The sequence below is a fragment of the Calidris pugnax genome, unplaced genomic scaffold, assembly GCF_001431845.1.
Source record: "Calidris pugnax isolate Ruff unplaced genomic scaffold, ASM143184v1 scaffold186, whole genome shotgun sequence".
NCBI classification, from domain to species: domain Eukaryota; kingdom Metazoa; phylum Chordata; class Aves; order Charadriiformes; family Scolopacidae; genus Calidris; species Calidris pugnax.
In genome coordinates, this window is record NW_015090994.1 from 381,305 (window position 1) to 397,543 (window position 16,239).

At 35.7% G+C, this 16,239-nt stretch overlaps 1 protein-coding gene across 1 annotated transcript in view; it reads left to right on the forward strand.

Annotated features, from left to right (window-relative positions):
* Positions 1–10,283, forward strand: part of STK33 (serine/threonine kinase 33) — a 51,148-nt gene extending 40,865 nt beyond the window's left edge. Inside the window, 5 exon segments of the mRNA XM_014954828.1 lie at positions 925–968; positions 970–1,059; positions 2,114–2,204; positions 7,742–7,832; positions 10,204–10,283. Coding sequence (XP_014810314.1) covers positions 925–968; positions 970–1,059; positions 2,114–2,204; positions 7,742–7,832; positions 10,204–10,283 — 396 coding nt within the window.
* Positions 10,284–16,239: the final 5,956 nt, after the last annotated feature.

The window sequence follows — 16,239 nt, forward strand, 5'->3', positions numbered from 1 at the left end:
ATAGCTAGAGACAATTGTTACAGCCGGGGTTTTCATTTCTTCCTTCTTCCAATTCTCATATCTTCTCCTCCTCCCCCGCCCCCCCTTCCCTATTCTATTAAGAAATATTGCAACAATAATTAAATACAGTCACCATGAAAATTACAGGGTTGTTTCTTTACTCTGTCTGTTTGCTGTAGTGCTCTATAAGGAAGGTGGTCCTCTTGCATGTCTGTATCATTTCTAATGAGGGGAAACATCAGATTATAAGTAGTCTTTCCATTGTTTATAGATATCTGTTGCTTCAGTAAATTGTTGTAAAGCCAAAGAATGGTGGAAATCTTATATTTTAGGTTAAATTACTACCATTCTATCTTTAACTTACTATTACTTATTGGAAAGGTGTTCATACTGAGCTGAACAGAAAAGTTCCCAGGACTTGATAATGACAACACAATATAAATATTGCAGTAAAACATGTAAAAAAGTGTTTGTTTTAAGTTTTGGGGATTTTTTTGGTGTATTGGTCAGAAGTATCATTTGAGTAATGTATTATAGTTTTCACTCCTACGTGCTGAAAAGTTTCATTTTATATTTTTTCAAATGTTGGTACTTTCTTAGGCTTTCTGTAAAAGTCATGATGATGCATTGAATGGAAAAGGCTGTAAACCAAATCCATACTTGTTTTGAAAACATAGTATTTTTATACATTTTTTAAATGTACATGTTTTGAAAGCTTGAGAATTTCTTGTAGTAAGCAGTTGGCAATATTTGTGGCAGGTCAATTGTCTTTTATCTCCTGTTCATAGAATACTAAGTACATTGTGGTTCTAGGTCATCACTGCAGCTGGAGCACTGCTATTAATTATATATATTGTTATTACATTAAAAGAAACAAAACTCAGAAATAACAAAATCATTACATTCTGTCTTTATTAATGTTAGCAGATATATCTTGTAATGGAGCTGTGTGAGGATGGAGAACTAAAAAATTCTTTGTAGTAAAGGATGTTTTACAGAAAATGAGACAAGGCACATCATTCAGAATCTTGCTTCAGCAATAGCGTATCTTCACAGAAAGGATAATTAAGTTCCTCTGTCTCTCCCATATGTTCATTGATTTTGAGTGTTCATATATTTAACAACAGTTACTGATTGTTATTCTTATCTGTTATTTATTTCATAGTATAAAGATAGTCTGGTAAAGAAAAAGAAAAATATACTACATTAATGCTTTTCTAGAACTTTATTTTTCTTACATATGCAGTAACTGCTACCATTTTTCTTTTATTTCTCTTTCTGTACCAGCTATCAATAATTACATGTATTATTGTTTCCTAACTCACAACTGCTTTGCATTATAACATTAACTTAGTTTAGTTGTTAAATGCACAGTCTATTACAGGAGGCAAAAAAGCAAAATGGGATTGTTTCTGATACTTCTCAACAGTATGCGTCGCATTTAGGGTTCGGTAAAAATCTGCATTTTCATCCACTGCACAGAAGCATTCCAAATCTGCACAGTACTAACAGAGTTAACCTGTCCAGCCAAAAATTTAGAACTGGTAGGTAGTGTAGGATTGTGAATAATTCTGGAGCTTTATACACAGAAATTATGAATCTTTCTGTTACAGCACACTATTATTAGAAATCCTGCATTTTTTTTTACCTTCAGTTTTTTCCATGGAGAAAGAGGGGGTTATGGAATGGTATCTTGTCTAAACAAGCCTTGTTTCTTCTGTGTGCTCATTGGAATGGCAGAAACTTCTACTGGTTTTGCACATGAGAATGAACTGCAGGTATGAAAATATGTGCAAATTTGATAAATATACAATATAAACACTACTTTTTTGTTAGATTACGTCAGCTGATCTACTGATATTAAGGACTGAACCAACATGAACTTTTTCCTTTATTACAGGACTATGGGAAGCAATGAAATTTGAAAATTTGAAATACTTATATGACTCCCTGGATGAAATGGGAAAGATGCTTTTGGTTAGGCTTCCAGTAGCTCAGAGTAAAATGCACTGGAACTGATCAAAGAAATTACTCAAATGAAAGAATTTAAAACATTTCTGTCAGAATGTCTTCACTGCAACTGATAACATATTATTTCTTTATCTCTCTCAGCAGATATTTTTCACAGAGATCTAAAACTGGAAAACATTTTAGTTAAAAGCAGTGACATCAATGAAGCAAATGAAATGAAATTAAATATAAAGGTAAGATGACAATTGTAGCAGTTCTGCTTCAAGAACTGGTTTTAATATCCAGGTATTACTGGGAGACCTGTTTTTGATTCCTATTAGCAGCTTTTGAAATGAGCTACTAAATGGTGTTATTAGGGGAAGAAGGAATCATCTTGGAAGCTAAGTGCTACTGTTGAAAAAGGCTTCTATTTAAAAAAAAAGGTAAGTATATTTCCAGATCAATTAAAAAAAAAAAAAATCCTTAAAGTAACCATACTGTGTTCATCTATATCTACACTAGTATAGTCCCAAGCCATCAGTTTCCTTAAAGTAACCGTACCGTGTTCGTCTGTGTCTACACTAGTATAGTCCCAAGCCATCAGTTACAGGAAGCCAGCAGATGCTGTAAGATGTAATTAATTTTTAAATTAAGAATATTGTTGATTTAATATAAATCTGTATGGAAGATGCTGTGAATAGGTTTTTTTTGTTTTGTATTGTTTTTTGGCTGGGTTTTTTGGTGTTTTTTTTTTTTTAAATCATGTTGCATTTTGAATGTCAGAATTCCTCGTGTCAGAACCCCTCATGGTTTTGTCACTTGGAGCAGGGAAGAAAGAATTGAGTTTAGGTAATGACAGCCTAATCTATAACACCCAAAATGCCTGCGAGGGGCTACTAGAGCATAGGAGCTGCTACCCTCCCCCTGCCATTTTTCCCCATTAAGAAGAGTGGCTAAATTGTAATATCCTGGAAATACTAAATTTGTGACAAAACCTCACTTATTTCACCATCATGTACAGTGTGACTCTAATATTTTGAGTCAACTTTTCTTAGTTCCAGGGCTTTGATATTGTGCTGCTTATGGCATTACAGTTTTTTGAAAGACACAGACTTTTAGCTTTGTCTCCTTACAGGTAACTTTTAAGGCAACGATAATGTGGTCCTATTTCATTTCATTTCATTTCATTTCATTTCATTTCATTTCATTTCATTTCATTTCATTTTCATTTCACTAATATCTCAAATAGGTGGTGATAATGTGGTCCTATTTCATTTCATTTTCATTTCATTAATATCTCAAATAGGTGGTGCTTAAAGGGCTTCACTAATATCTCAAATAGGTGGTGCTTAAAGGGCTGAGGAGACAAAATGCAATAATCTTACTCCTTCCCAATATTTTAACTAATGTAAACTTAAGGAAGTAATTTTCACTTGTAGAGACCAGTAAAATCAAAAGGTGCAGCTAAGGTTTTTTTGTTTTAACAAAAACCCAACAAACCGACCCCTCAAAAACGCCTCAAACACCGCTCATCTTTGCAGTTAAAACTTTGCCCACTGTAAAGATTTTTTTGTGGGTTAGGAGAGGGTGGACACACAAATGTTGGTTCAAGCGAATACCAGGATAATATACAAGAGAAAAAAGTTTAGAAAAGAGTTTCTAAATGTGAGTGTATTCTCACTGTCTCTCAGGTTGCTCACTCTATTTCCATACCGAATAAAATTAGTTTAGTTAATCTTACACAAAAGCAAAAGTAACACTCCCTGTTTTTAGTTAAGATTTTCTAAGGTTTTCATTACCTTTTGGTTGAATGTTGGAGCTGGTGGTGTACTCTGATGCCTGGTTCAGAACAGCAGAACAACAAACAGAAAACTGCCTCCAGGAGGTGAAATTTTCGCTTTGTATCTTCTTTTTCTTAAAGACCAACTTGAGACACAGTAGAATCTGTATCAGTGTATGGATGGATCAGCAAAAATGCCAAAGCTGCTGACTCACTGATTGGCTGGCCCTAAAATGCTACCCTGAGGATGGTGGTGGGTGAAGATCTGCTGCTCAGTTGGGTTTGAGCCATGCCGAAGTTCATCTCTTTCTGGTGGAGATGATGAAGGCACATTTCCAGCCATTTTTCTGTCTTGCTGCTACATGTTCCAACAGCTGTGAGGAGGAATGGACCCACTGAGAGCACGCTGTAGCTGTCAGCTGGGGAGTTGTCCATGTTCATGTGAGAGTCTAGGTTCTCATTTAGGTTCTTAACAAGCACCACTCTGATTTATCAGCAACTTGGTTTTGTTTATCTTCACCTTCTAACTTCTGTTTCTGTTCCTCCTTGTCCACAGCAGTGTAGCCTCTCCACCATCAGTCTGCTGTAGTTTGGCTTCCCAACCTGCTTCATTCACAGAGAACGTAAAGTGGTCAGCAGGGATTTGCCCTATGCCGTTGGACTTAGTTAAGTGTGAGTTTGAATGTCAAGGAAAAAAAAAGCACTATATAAAAAAAATAATGCTTAGGTAGTGGAACAAATTGCTCATCAAAGTAATTACAGGACAATCCATTAGTGGTATTCTGAATTTCAGTTAGAATTTATTCTCCTTATTTTGAGTTCTGCTATAAGGAAATGAAGCTAAGGTACATGCCTTGCAAGGTCAGATTTTTTCCTACAGAAAAATATCATTTCTTCAGCTACTTGTAGCTTTTGTTGGAAGGGTATGGAATCACCATTTTAATTTGAATGCTCCCTCTACCAAACAACATTGGGATGACCTAAGATCTCTTGGAAATAATTATATTTCATTGTGCTGTTATTCAATCAGCCTTCACAGTTCTTTTGAGACGTAGGTAAGCAAAACAGCTGCATAGGTTCTTTACCTCCCATTTTCAGGCACAGGTGATGGGTAGTGCTTTTTTGGAAAGGTTTCTTTTAATAGTCTTGGGCTTTATCATCTGTCTCTAAATGGCTCAGTGGAGTCAAGATAAATGGGGCTCTGAAGAAAACAAGCATAGAGACAAAGAGTGAAGATAAATGGGGCTCTGAAGAAAACAAGCAATGATTTCTTTTAAATCAGCTCTGGAATATGTTTGCCTACACATGTTCCTTCTTTCTCTTGCTATTGTGGAAGTTCAAAAGCTGAAATTCTTCACTGGTTGAGAATTTGAATAGTATTTAATGTTATGTCATCCTTTAAGCCTGCCTTGGAAGGTTCATGGGTACTTAAAGCCTAGACAAAGTTGGCAGGTGACATTGTTGACCAAAGAATCCGAAATCAAGTGCCGGTGGTTTTTGCAAATGTGCTGTTGGTGTCCAGAGGTGACCTGGCCACTTTTCAAACTCCCTTCTGCATAAGAGAGACAGAAGAGCTCCATACTTCCCAACTACTCACGGGAAAAGAGGTAGAGCTGTTGCACACCAGCTGAGGGCTGCTGCCAATCACCGCTTGGGTCAGTTGATTGAGGGGACGTTCTCACTCCACTCACTGTCAAGTTTCCAAAGGAGATGAGCAAGCAGGTTCCTGCAGTGAGGACAAACAGCTATTCCAGCTGATTGTACCTCTTCAGAGCGAAAGCAGTTATCACGCAGGCCATCACTTTATAATCAATACCTACAGGCTGTATGAAATTAACTCTATATCTGCTATAACAAAAGAAGGCTGCAGTTAGGAAAGATTTTGTTCAGGTGGTAGATGTTGCTGTAGAGGAGTCCGAGTTCTTGATTAATGATATCCCTTCATGATGTTGTACTCTTCATTGTTGGGCACTTCTTTTCTGCTATTTTTTTCTCTTCACTCCTATAGGCCAGCAGGTACTTATTATAATCTCTTAAGTGATATGCAGAACTAATGTTTTCTTATTTTCTCATGAGCATTTTCCACGCCCTCCATGCAGGCAACACCCACTCTGCATTTTCATTCTATGTGGTGTTGTCTTCAGATTGCCTCAATCTACATTATACTAATGGTAAATTAAGTTCAATGCAAGTAACATGTTCCATTGTTAGAAGGTCAGATTTTTCTCTGTTGCTGGGTGTTTTTGAAGCCAACAGTGCCAGCTGAATCACAGTGCCTCTCTCTGGTTACATAAAGCGAATTTGTAACATCTGATGTGCTGCAGAAACCTGGAGGAATCTCCAGCTAAACAATGGGATTAAATTCTAAACCAGTTTTTTTTCTTAGAAAATTACAATCCAAACAATGTGCCTATTCCAGTGGATGACACTGCTTATTATTTGATGTTGAAATGGAAGTTTAAAAAAACCACAAAAGCAGGTAATTATGATGTAGCCTGTCCAAAGGGCATGCTTTTCAGGTTCTTTTTTTTTGTGTGTATTTGTTTTTTGGTTTGCCTTGTTGTTTTTTTTACTTTGCCTATTTAGGCAATGAATGCTTTGCATTCCGTCATATAAAGATTTGTACCACTTTCTGATTTATACTGCATGCTAGAAAGTACTCCATTATCAAATATAGCATACACTTTTTAATTCTATGAAGTTCTTTTCCTCAATGGTATGTACCAGCAATGCATTTCATAGCTTGCTCATAACAGACTGAATAAAAAAAAGAAACCCTTTTTGGAGGAAGATAATTAGTCCTTCTGACATATTGATTGATGAAATACTAGTAGTATTAAATACCTCTGTAAGTGAGGCGGTTGCATGGGATGAAATTACTTTCCAATTTACTAATCGTGACAGAAACATAGAGTCTCAACACTAGAAGGAACCTCAAGTCATTTGATTTATTTATTTCTCTGTCCAAAGAAAGAAGCAGCTATACTTAAGTCATTTCTGATGAATATTTGTGTAAAGGGTACTTAAAGACCTCCAGTAATGGAGACTCCGTAATCTTCCCAGGCACTCTAGTCTGATGCTTCATTGTCCTTCCAGAAACTTTTCCTCCTGTCCACCCTGAACCTTCAGTTTGACAATCAGCTTAAAGTTATATATAGAGGCCATGATCTAATCACTTTTTTAATTATAAATTTTCAGTTAACTCACCTGCAGCCACATAATTGCTCGAGCTGACCTAAAGGAGGTGGTGGGAGCCTGTGTGTGGGGGTATGGAAAATGGTGGAACTGTGCTTCATATTTTCAGACTATTATTTCTCTTCCTGTCCACCATGGGTATGAAGAACAGTAGCCACTTTCCTGTTTTCAGCAATTCTGTATCACACTCCTTCCTCGGTTTCTTGTACTTTAAACTTAACAAAATGAATTTTCTCAGTCCTATCCTGCATTTCCGACCTTTGCACCGGACTCGCTTTGCTCCATTTGGTACCTGTCATGTCAAAATGGGAGTATCCAAAACTGAGCACAATAAATAGTAGAATCCTCACCCGTGCTGGGCTGAGTGGAGAGATTGTTTCTAAGTACTGGAGGCCTAAAACACAGGTGATGGCTGTCTTTTTGTAATTTATTTAGGGACTCTGAAGTCCATACAAAAGAACATGAGGTAAGTGCTGGAAATCAGGTCATTGGCCTGTTTTTTCACCTTTAAGCAGGCTTCGAACCCAGACAAGGGGAGGAGTGTTGGCCTTGGCCTCCTCAGAAAGGGTGGGCATGCACTAAGAGGTTTTGTACCAGAGTGGCTGCTCTGTGCTAGTCCTGCCTCTCAGAGGTGTTGTCTGGTAACACTGGAACTGTTAACTCACATTTGGTTTGATTCACAACAGTCCTTGAGCTGCTGTCTGACCAGCTCTTCTCCTCATGTTTGCATTCTGAGCTCATCTTTCAATGTATTTACAGCCATTCCTGGCTTGGTGTTGCCTTCAGATTTAGTAAGCATACTCTTGGATCATCCAGGTCATCGATTGTAATGGTGTCATACCTAGGCCAGACACCTACAAAACATCCTTTGATGCAGCCTTCCACTTTGACAACGAACAAGTTACAAGTATTTTCTGAGAAGTGTTCTTTATAAACATGCGTGCATTGTTCCTGTGGAATTTTAATGCAGACAGTACTATGAACAAAGTTGCATGAATCAGTATCAAAAGCCTTACTAAAATAGAGATATGTGATATTTAGTGTCCCTCCTCTAACCCCAAAGCCTGTCAGCCTGTGCTACATGGAGATTTGTTCCTGATTGGTACGTAATGGCTGTTACTTACCTCTTTGTTTTCATCTAGGTGCTTATTATTTCCAGTATTTTCCTGGGAATTAAAATTGATGGGACACATCTGTAATTCTTTAATGCCAACTGTCCCACCCTCTTATGGCTGGATACCATGATTGCCTTTTTCAGTTTTCAAGTATTTCACTTGCCTTCCACTAGTGCTTCTTGAACCACTTATAGCTCTGAAAAATCTTGTCAGTTTTTAAAGTACTCTAGAATGAACTTTATCGTTTATGGCTGATTTTAAAATTCCAGCCTAAGTACTGGCTGACCTTTTGCTTCTCTGTAAAAAACTGAGGTCTTGCCCCTTTGTCATTGATATTGATTGTGCAAGCCCCTGCTTGCGGTTGACATTTTGGTTAAGACTGATGTAAGAAGACATTAAATAAGTTTGCCGTCTGAGCATCATCTATCAATTGCATTCTTGGTTGAATGCAATACCAGCCTCTTTATTCATTGTCTTCCTACCACTCATATACTTATAGATTATTTCATTTTTAGTTACATCCCTTGTTAGTTGCTCCTCGTTTTTCCTTTCTGATTTTGTCCCTCTATACTTATGTTTTCCTTTTGTCTTATTTCAGTCTTTTATATGTTCCCTTCTTGTGCGTGAGACTTGTGGAAATTCACGATTTAAACAGACTGATTTATTAATTAAAAAAATAACTGTAAAAGTAATAACGATTTCCCGATTCAATCATTTTATTTTCTGTAGGATATGTATATAAAGTTATAAACTTTATATAATTTTGTAAGTTTTCCTAGGATGTTAATGGCATGAACTACTGCTGGTTTAAAATATTCTCAAAGCAATTGATTAAGAATGAGATGGAACTGTAGTATTTGGCCAGTTTGGCAATACTAATGGTAACAATCTCCTTTGAAGTCTTGTTTTACCAGTTGTGGTATTATCAAACCATTACATTAATGGTTCTCAGTCCCTCAACATATTAATTAGATATCTGAAGCTTGGTACCTACTTAAAACATAAAAAGCCAAGATGACAGTTAACCAAGCTGTTTGGCTTGGTGGGACAACCCTTCTCTCTGCAATCTCCTTTAAAGTCTTGTTTTACCAGTTGTGGTATTATCAAACCATTACATTAATGGTTCCCAGTCCCTCGACATATTAATTAGATATCTGAAGCTTGGTACCTACTTAAAACATAAAAAGCCAAGATGACAGTTAACCAAGCTGTTTGGCTTGGTGGGACAACCCTTCTCTCTGTCAGTCTCCTCTTCTACTGTGTGAAGGTTTTTGTCTTCTGTTCCTTACTGGGGATAAGTATTTCGTCTGGAAGAAAAGACTGTAAATTTTGCTATGAACTCACAACCACATCTCCCATGATACAGTAGATAAAATATCACTGAGATGGCTCCAAAGTAGTATCTTTTTGACATGTGACTGAAAAGATATACTGTGATTAGTGAATAGATTATAAAGAAAAGACCATAAATTTTGCTGTGAACTCACAACCACATCTCCCATGATACTGTAGATAAAATATCACTGGGATGGCTCCAAAGCAGTATCTTTTTGACATGTGACTGAAAAGATATACTGTGATTAGTGAATAGATTATAATTTGTGAATTTTTAATCAAGGATATAAATAAATAGGTTTGAAAAAAAAAATTAGGGTGTTTTGGCATTGATTTTGTTCATCATATGATGGAAATATGTTTGAAAAAAAAATAGAGTATTTTGGCATTGATTTTGTTCATCATATGATGTATTCAAGCTAATGTGTGCCAACAGAGGCTCTTGTGTTTTGCAAAAGCCCCTGTGCCTTAGGTACTACACATATCTAGGAGAAAAATAAAAGTTTGTATGGTGTCTTGCAATACTTTAAGTCAGTCTGTTATGATTACTGCTTTAGTAACTTACTGTGGGGAAAAAGAATACTAAGTTTAATCATACAGCTAATGTCACGATGTCACCACCCCCTTTACAGCTAAATGATAAAAGTGAGGACACACCAGCATGAATTGTTAAGGTCTGTACATTATTCATTTAAACATCTGCTGTTGGTTCCTCTTTACATATGGGAATAAATTATACCACATCAGCACATTCTTCATGCTTTGTGTTTAAGCATTTAAAAGTTTTTTTTTGTATTATTAATACTATTTTTTCTGCTTGGTTGGCAGCCCCTGAAGTTTTCAGTGCCTATGACTACAGCCAACAGTGTGACATTTGGAGCATAGGTGTCATTATGTACATGCTGTAAGTAGCTTGTAAAAGTAATATAAAATGTACAGACCCATTTATAATACAAGTGCTTACAGTTTTGCAGTGAAATAAAAAATAAACCTGTGTGCTAAACTTTCACAAAAGCCTGAACTGTTACAATTGCTTGCGTGTAAACATTACAAATTTCTCTGCAAAATAAAGTAAAAGAGACAGTTCAGTGTTAAAAATCGAGTATTTGATTTGTGAAGCACTTTATAATCCTGAAATAACAGGATTATAATAACAGTTACAGAATATTGCAGTGTAACACTTTAAAACTAAACTGAGAGTTTAGGCCTCTCTTTTTCATATGTTGGCTGGATCTATATATGAGAACTAAGTTATTGATTTACAGGTTACTGGTCAAGTCCTCCAACGGATTGAACAAACCATGCCATCAAGGTAAGGGCTTTTCTTTTTCACCTCTGCCTGTCGTGGTTGTGGAGATATTTGGGGGCTGTACAGGTTATCTACATCCTTTGAAAGTTCATTAGTCTGACGTTATTAGAGGAAGAAATGAAATTTTACATTTGTAAGGTTACATGTACATTTTTTATTGAAGTCTTCCATCATTTCTAACATTGATCTTAGTTACAAATAAATAATTCGTCTCTGAAAAATCTTATCCTGCCCATACTAGCTAAATAATATAAAAAGGTCCCCCAGCAATTAAAAATCAATTGTAGCAAAGTACATAAATTACCATTCATATGATGCAACTAAAATGTCACGCTCTGTGCAGGAACCTTTTTTACTCTCATATTGTATTAGCTTGCAATTTTTTCCCCACTTTCAGTCTTTCACTTGTCCCCAGATGATGCTTTCGTGCCAATGTTTTAGAACATTACCACTTGCCATTTCATTTGTTGTTATTATTTTTGTCCTGTGATTGTTTTACTTCTGTTGCATACAGCTGAGTTCTTTTATAACTTCAGACTTTGTGCGTGAGCATGCAGACACAGGCACACAGTTTCATAACCTCCTCTTTTCCAGATGTTCTTTGGTTTTGTTCCTCAGGGTTTTTTTTTCTATACAATTAGCTCACTTTTCTTCTTGTGTCAGCATGATAAAGTGTTCATATCTTTAGTGCCTTTATTTTTTTTTAATTTCTAAAATCCACGGGTACTTTTTATGCTGATACAGAATGAGTTTTATTGTTGTACTTCGCGATATTAATGTTTGTATCACAGTAGCAGGATTTGCACAACATAATACAATAGAATATATTATAAAACGGTTGGTAGAAATTGGATGGCTCGACTGGCTAATAAGAATCCAGAGCAGTGCCTGCAATCAGCACAATTCACAGCTCAGAACTTGTGAAACTCAGAACAGTGAACTGTGCTGATTGCAGCCAGAGCTTAGAACTTCTGATCTTCCTTAATTAGCAATATAAATATTTTTTAAAATTAGCATTTTGTAATCACAACAGTGTCAGGAGAAAGTAACATTAATTCACCCCTTGTTGTGTTGACTACGCAAGAATGAAAATAGTGCGCATGAATTAATAGAATACAACTCACACTCCTTTTTATTGCTTAATTTTAAAATAGTAGTACAGAAGCCGCAAGATCACCTCCTGATTTTAATTCCGGTTTTGCAAATTACTTTCCTTCACACCCTGAATAATAGCTTGTGCTCCTCTAATGGGTTTAAAGGTACTTCTTACAGCCATTATTGCTACCATCACAACTTTGACCCTTCTGGGCTACAGCTAATGCCTCCCTGGCAATTTGCTAGCTGCCAGAGCTTTCCTCGGTGCAGATGGCATGCTCCATCTTGGTACCAAGGGTATTATTGCCACGACAGGCTCAGTCTCTACCTATATGGGGAGCAGAAGCCCTGAGGTGACTCATGAACTCTGTTTTCATGAATGTTAATGCACAGGGTCGCCTCTGCATAACGGGGCAATGCCAGCGTGATGGATTTTTATACCTAATTTAAACTGAGGTCTACTTTATACTTTCCGTTTCATTTCTATTTTAACTTATACTAATAGAAACATACACAATAGTAACCGGCAAAAAGAAAATCCGTTACAATGCAAAAGTATATCAGCACATTGAAAGAGTGGACTAGGGAGAGCCTTGCTGTCTGTCACACTCAGTGAGTGTGTCCCATACGCTGCTCTCTAATAGCAAAGGGTCAGGGGCTTCTTTTTCCTGTGCAATCTAAGCTATTGCATTTCTTGCTCATTCTTCCAATTGGGCTCAGAGACTCTGGCCCCCGCAATGGTTCTCAAAAACCTTTGAGCAACTAAAGAAGTCTAGGATGCCTAATAAATTACTTCCTGCATTGCAGCAGTAAGAAACCTATTAAGAAAATGAGCTACTTTTTGCTCCTTTCTAAAGGCACAGATTTTTTTTTTTTTTTCCTACAGATTTTCAAGGTTCTGCATGATACGTTTCATCTACTTAACTTGATTTCTTTAGCTGAATTTATCTGTTGTCTGTCACTGCCTTAGTCTGGAGAGAACTTAGTCCTATCAGTGCATTACAGAATAATGGGCATTGTCACCAGGCAACACTTAGAGTATCATGTCCTGAAATGAGCGCATTCTTCCAATTTTCTGTTCTTTAAATTGAGTTCCATGTGGATTTAAGACCTGAGGGAGATTTGGAAGGAGAATTGGGGGATAAAACAAAGCAGCAATTTTTGTTTAAGACATTTTGAAATTAAAAGTTTTGGGGAAAATGCAATTAAATATTAATTTTATGTTTTACCTTAAAATTAAATATTAAAACCATGTGAATGAAACTCCAGAATATTTCACTTTGATATAAAGTGACAGGCATCCTTCACTAGGATGTGACAATTACATTTTCAGTAGCTACCTCTGTGTTTTGGGAGTAGAACTAAAAACATAGTTTGATGCAAATAATTTATCTGATGAAGTTGGTTTCTTTTTTGTTTAATGGCCACAAATAGGTGTATTAAGTTCTTGAAAGTATTTGATATGTAATTTTTGCATGTCAGCTTTGTATAAATAGTATGATGTAAAATCTATTAGAAATTCAATCTGTTTTTATTAGTTTTGATTGAAAAAACAGATGACTTGATATGGTTTTTCATTTGTTATGTGATTAGCAGAGCACAGACCAATACTTACTCTCAAAGTATATTCTCTAATAAACATATATAGTTGATGTTTCTGGCTAATATTTCTGTTGGTAAACAGTAATAGTCACTGAAACCAAATACTAAGAAAATTAAAACAGTAGGTTTGATATGAAACAAATTTTTTAAGGAATGCGTTTGTTTTAGTTTCATATGTATTACCCTTTTTTATTGTTACCACATCATTAAGAATAGAACCGACACAAAAAAAGCAGATAATACAGAAAGAGTAAATTGAATTTACAGACATTCAGACACCACATTTACTCAAATGCTTTACTCAAAATAACAAGAAATAGATACAGAACAAGAATGCAGTCAAAGTACATTTTTATGAACCTATGTGCTCTTAATATGCATACTTATGGATATGTCTTAAAATATTTCTGACATCTTTGCTTTCTTATACTTTTATCTTCTTTATACTGATACCTTAGTTTAAATTAGGCCAAATAAGGCAATGTTCACACTATATAGCTAAAGTAGATGCACATAGAATATAAAGTGAAAAATTAAAAATGATGTTTTATCATAGTATTTTCTGCTTTATGTTTTTATTCTGAAAAATACATCTTTTGTAGCAGTAAAAGCATATTATGTACTTCTGGAACTGAGTTTATCACATTTTGAACAGCAGTACGCTTGACTTTAGGGACACAAGGAACCACTATGTATGGATAAACTGACTTCTTATATAAAATAAGGCTACAGAATAAAATATATCTAGTAATTCTTATACTGAGTCAATGACCTGTGTTTGAAACAAACACTGTTTTTTTAGAAAGTGGGTCGGGACCTAAATGTCTACATTGAGAGTGGTCTGTTCTGTCCTGTTGCTGTTGTTTCAGGTCTTGTGATTGTTATTCACTCAGTGGAGTTTTGGCTAACTAGTTTAAAAAGTGAGACAGGAATTAATGATGGTTCTTATTACTGAAATGGACTGGTTGTTAGGACAGAATTGTTGAATTGTTTAACAGAAAATACTACTTTGACATGAAATAAAAAAGGAAACTGTATGTATAAAGTGTTTTCAGTAAACAAAATCTCTGTTGTGGAAATACTGCATGCGCTGGCAACAGGTTAGCTTTCAGTCAGCCAAGTGATCTGGATAAGTGAGTTACAGAGTAGCAGAATACTGTATTTTCAGTTTAATACTATATTTTCAGTTTAATATTTTTCTAGCTTCTATCTTCAGTTGTTGTATCTTGTTAAACCCTTGGCTGCTACTTTAAAAATCCATATAATATCAATTATCTTTTCCTTATGTGGATACCGAGTGATCAAGATTAAATCACCTTTTAACCTCATAAACTTTTCCCTTTAAATCTCTCTGAGACACATTTTTCAGAATTTGAGTCACTTTTGTACAGTTCTTCTGAAGCTTTCCCAGTCCTGCGAACTTTTTGATTTCACAGTGATCCCATAGAACATAGTTTTTTCCCTCACCAGTGAAAAATAGTAGGTATCTGTCACTGACCCTAATTTTCTTATACCTTTTCTAGCAAACTTAGAAAAAAAGCTTTTTGAACTATTAAGAAAGGGAGGCCTGTGCTTTAACAATCTGATCTGGGAAACAGTGTGGCTTCTAAGTACACAATGCTCTCACAAAATAAATGTTGACAGGATTGCAATGAATATTGCAACAAATTCTACAAACTTAGTAGTTTACATTTTTTTTTCTTGTTTCTAAGTAATATGTGCTTTCTGAAAAGCAAAACTGATGTTAAAAAATAAATTGGCATAAATGATATCATGAGCTAATTTCATAGCATTGTAAGTAAAATATTCTCTGCTGAACTAAAGCACTCAGTTGAAAATGTGTCTAGTTGTTGTTAGCAGAAATGAGATGGATCAAACTGTGTTTTTTTCCTAGCAAAACAATTAGTGAGACTACTTCTGAAAGTCGATCCTGCTCACCAAATCACAGCTAATTAATTACTTGATAACCAGTGGATAACAGTGAGTTTTGAGGCAGTATCATTTCTTCACCCCGTGTTTTACCTCTTACTTATTTGGTACATAAAGATGCTGTATTGCCTCAGTGGAACTCAGGGAGGAAAATTTTAAAAAAACCACAACCAAAGAAACAAAACACTTGTAGGGGCCTTATCCAAAGCTCCCAAATCCGTTAACATCTTTTGCTTGTATCCCATGGGCTTCTGATAAGCCTGTTGACTAGGAGAAGCTTTACACTGTGTTCCTTACCCAAATCAACTTTACCTGATTTCACCGTATATTTTGACATGATATGGAAGGTTCATGTCAGATTTAATTAATGCTCACAATATTCGAAATTAAAGCAGAGGGAATGGATATATCTGCTACTTAAGTATAATGCTGATAACAGGAAACAAGGTAAGGGCTTTTCTTTTTCACCTCTGCCTGTCGTGGTTGTGGAGATATTTGGGGGCTGTACAGGTTATCTACATCCTTTGAAAGTTCATTAGTCTGACGTTATTAGAGGAAGAAATGAAATTTTACATTTGTAAGGTTACATGTACATTTTTTATTGAAGTCTTCCATCATTTCTAACATTGATCTTAGTTACAAATAAATAATTCGTCTCTGAAAAATCTTATCCTGCCCATACTAGCTAAATAATATAAAAAGGTCCCCCAGCAATTAAAAATCAATTGTAGCAAAGTACATAAATTACCATTCATATGATGCAACTAAAATGTCACGCTCTGTGCAGGAACCTTTTTTACTCTCATATTGTATTAGCTTGCAATTTTTTCCCCACTTTCAGTCTTTCACTTGTCCCCAGATGATGCTTTCGTGCCAATGTTTTAGAACATTACCACTTGCCATTTCATTTGTTGTTATTATTTTTGTCC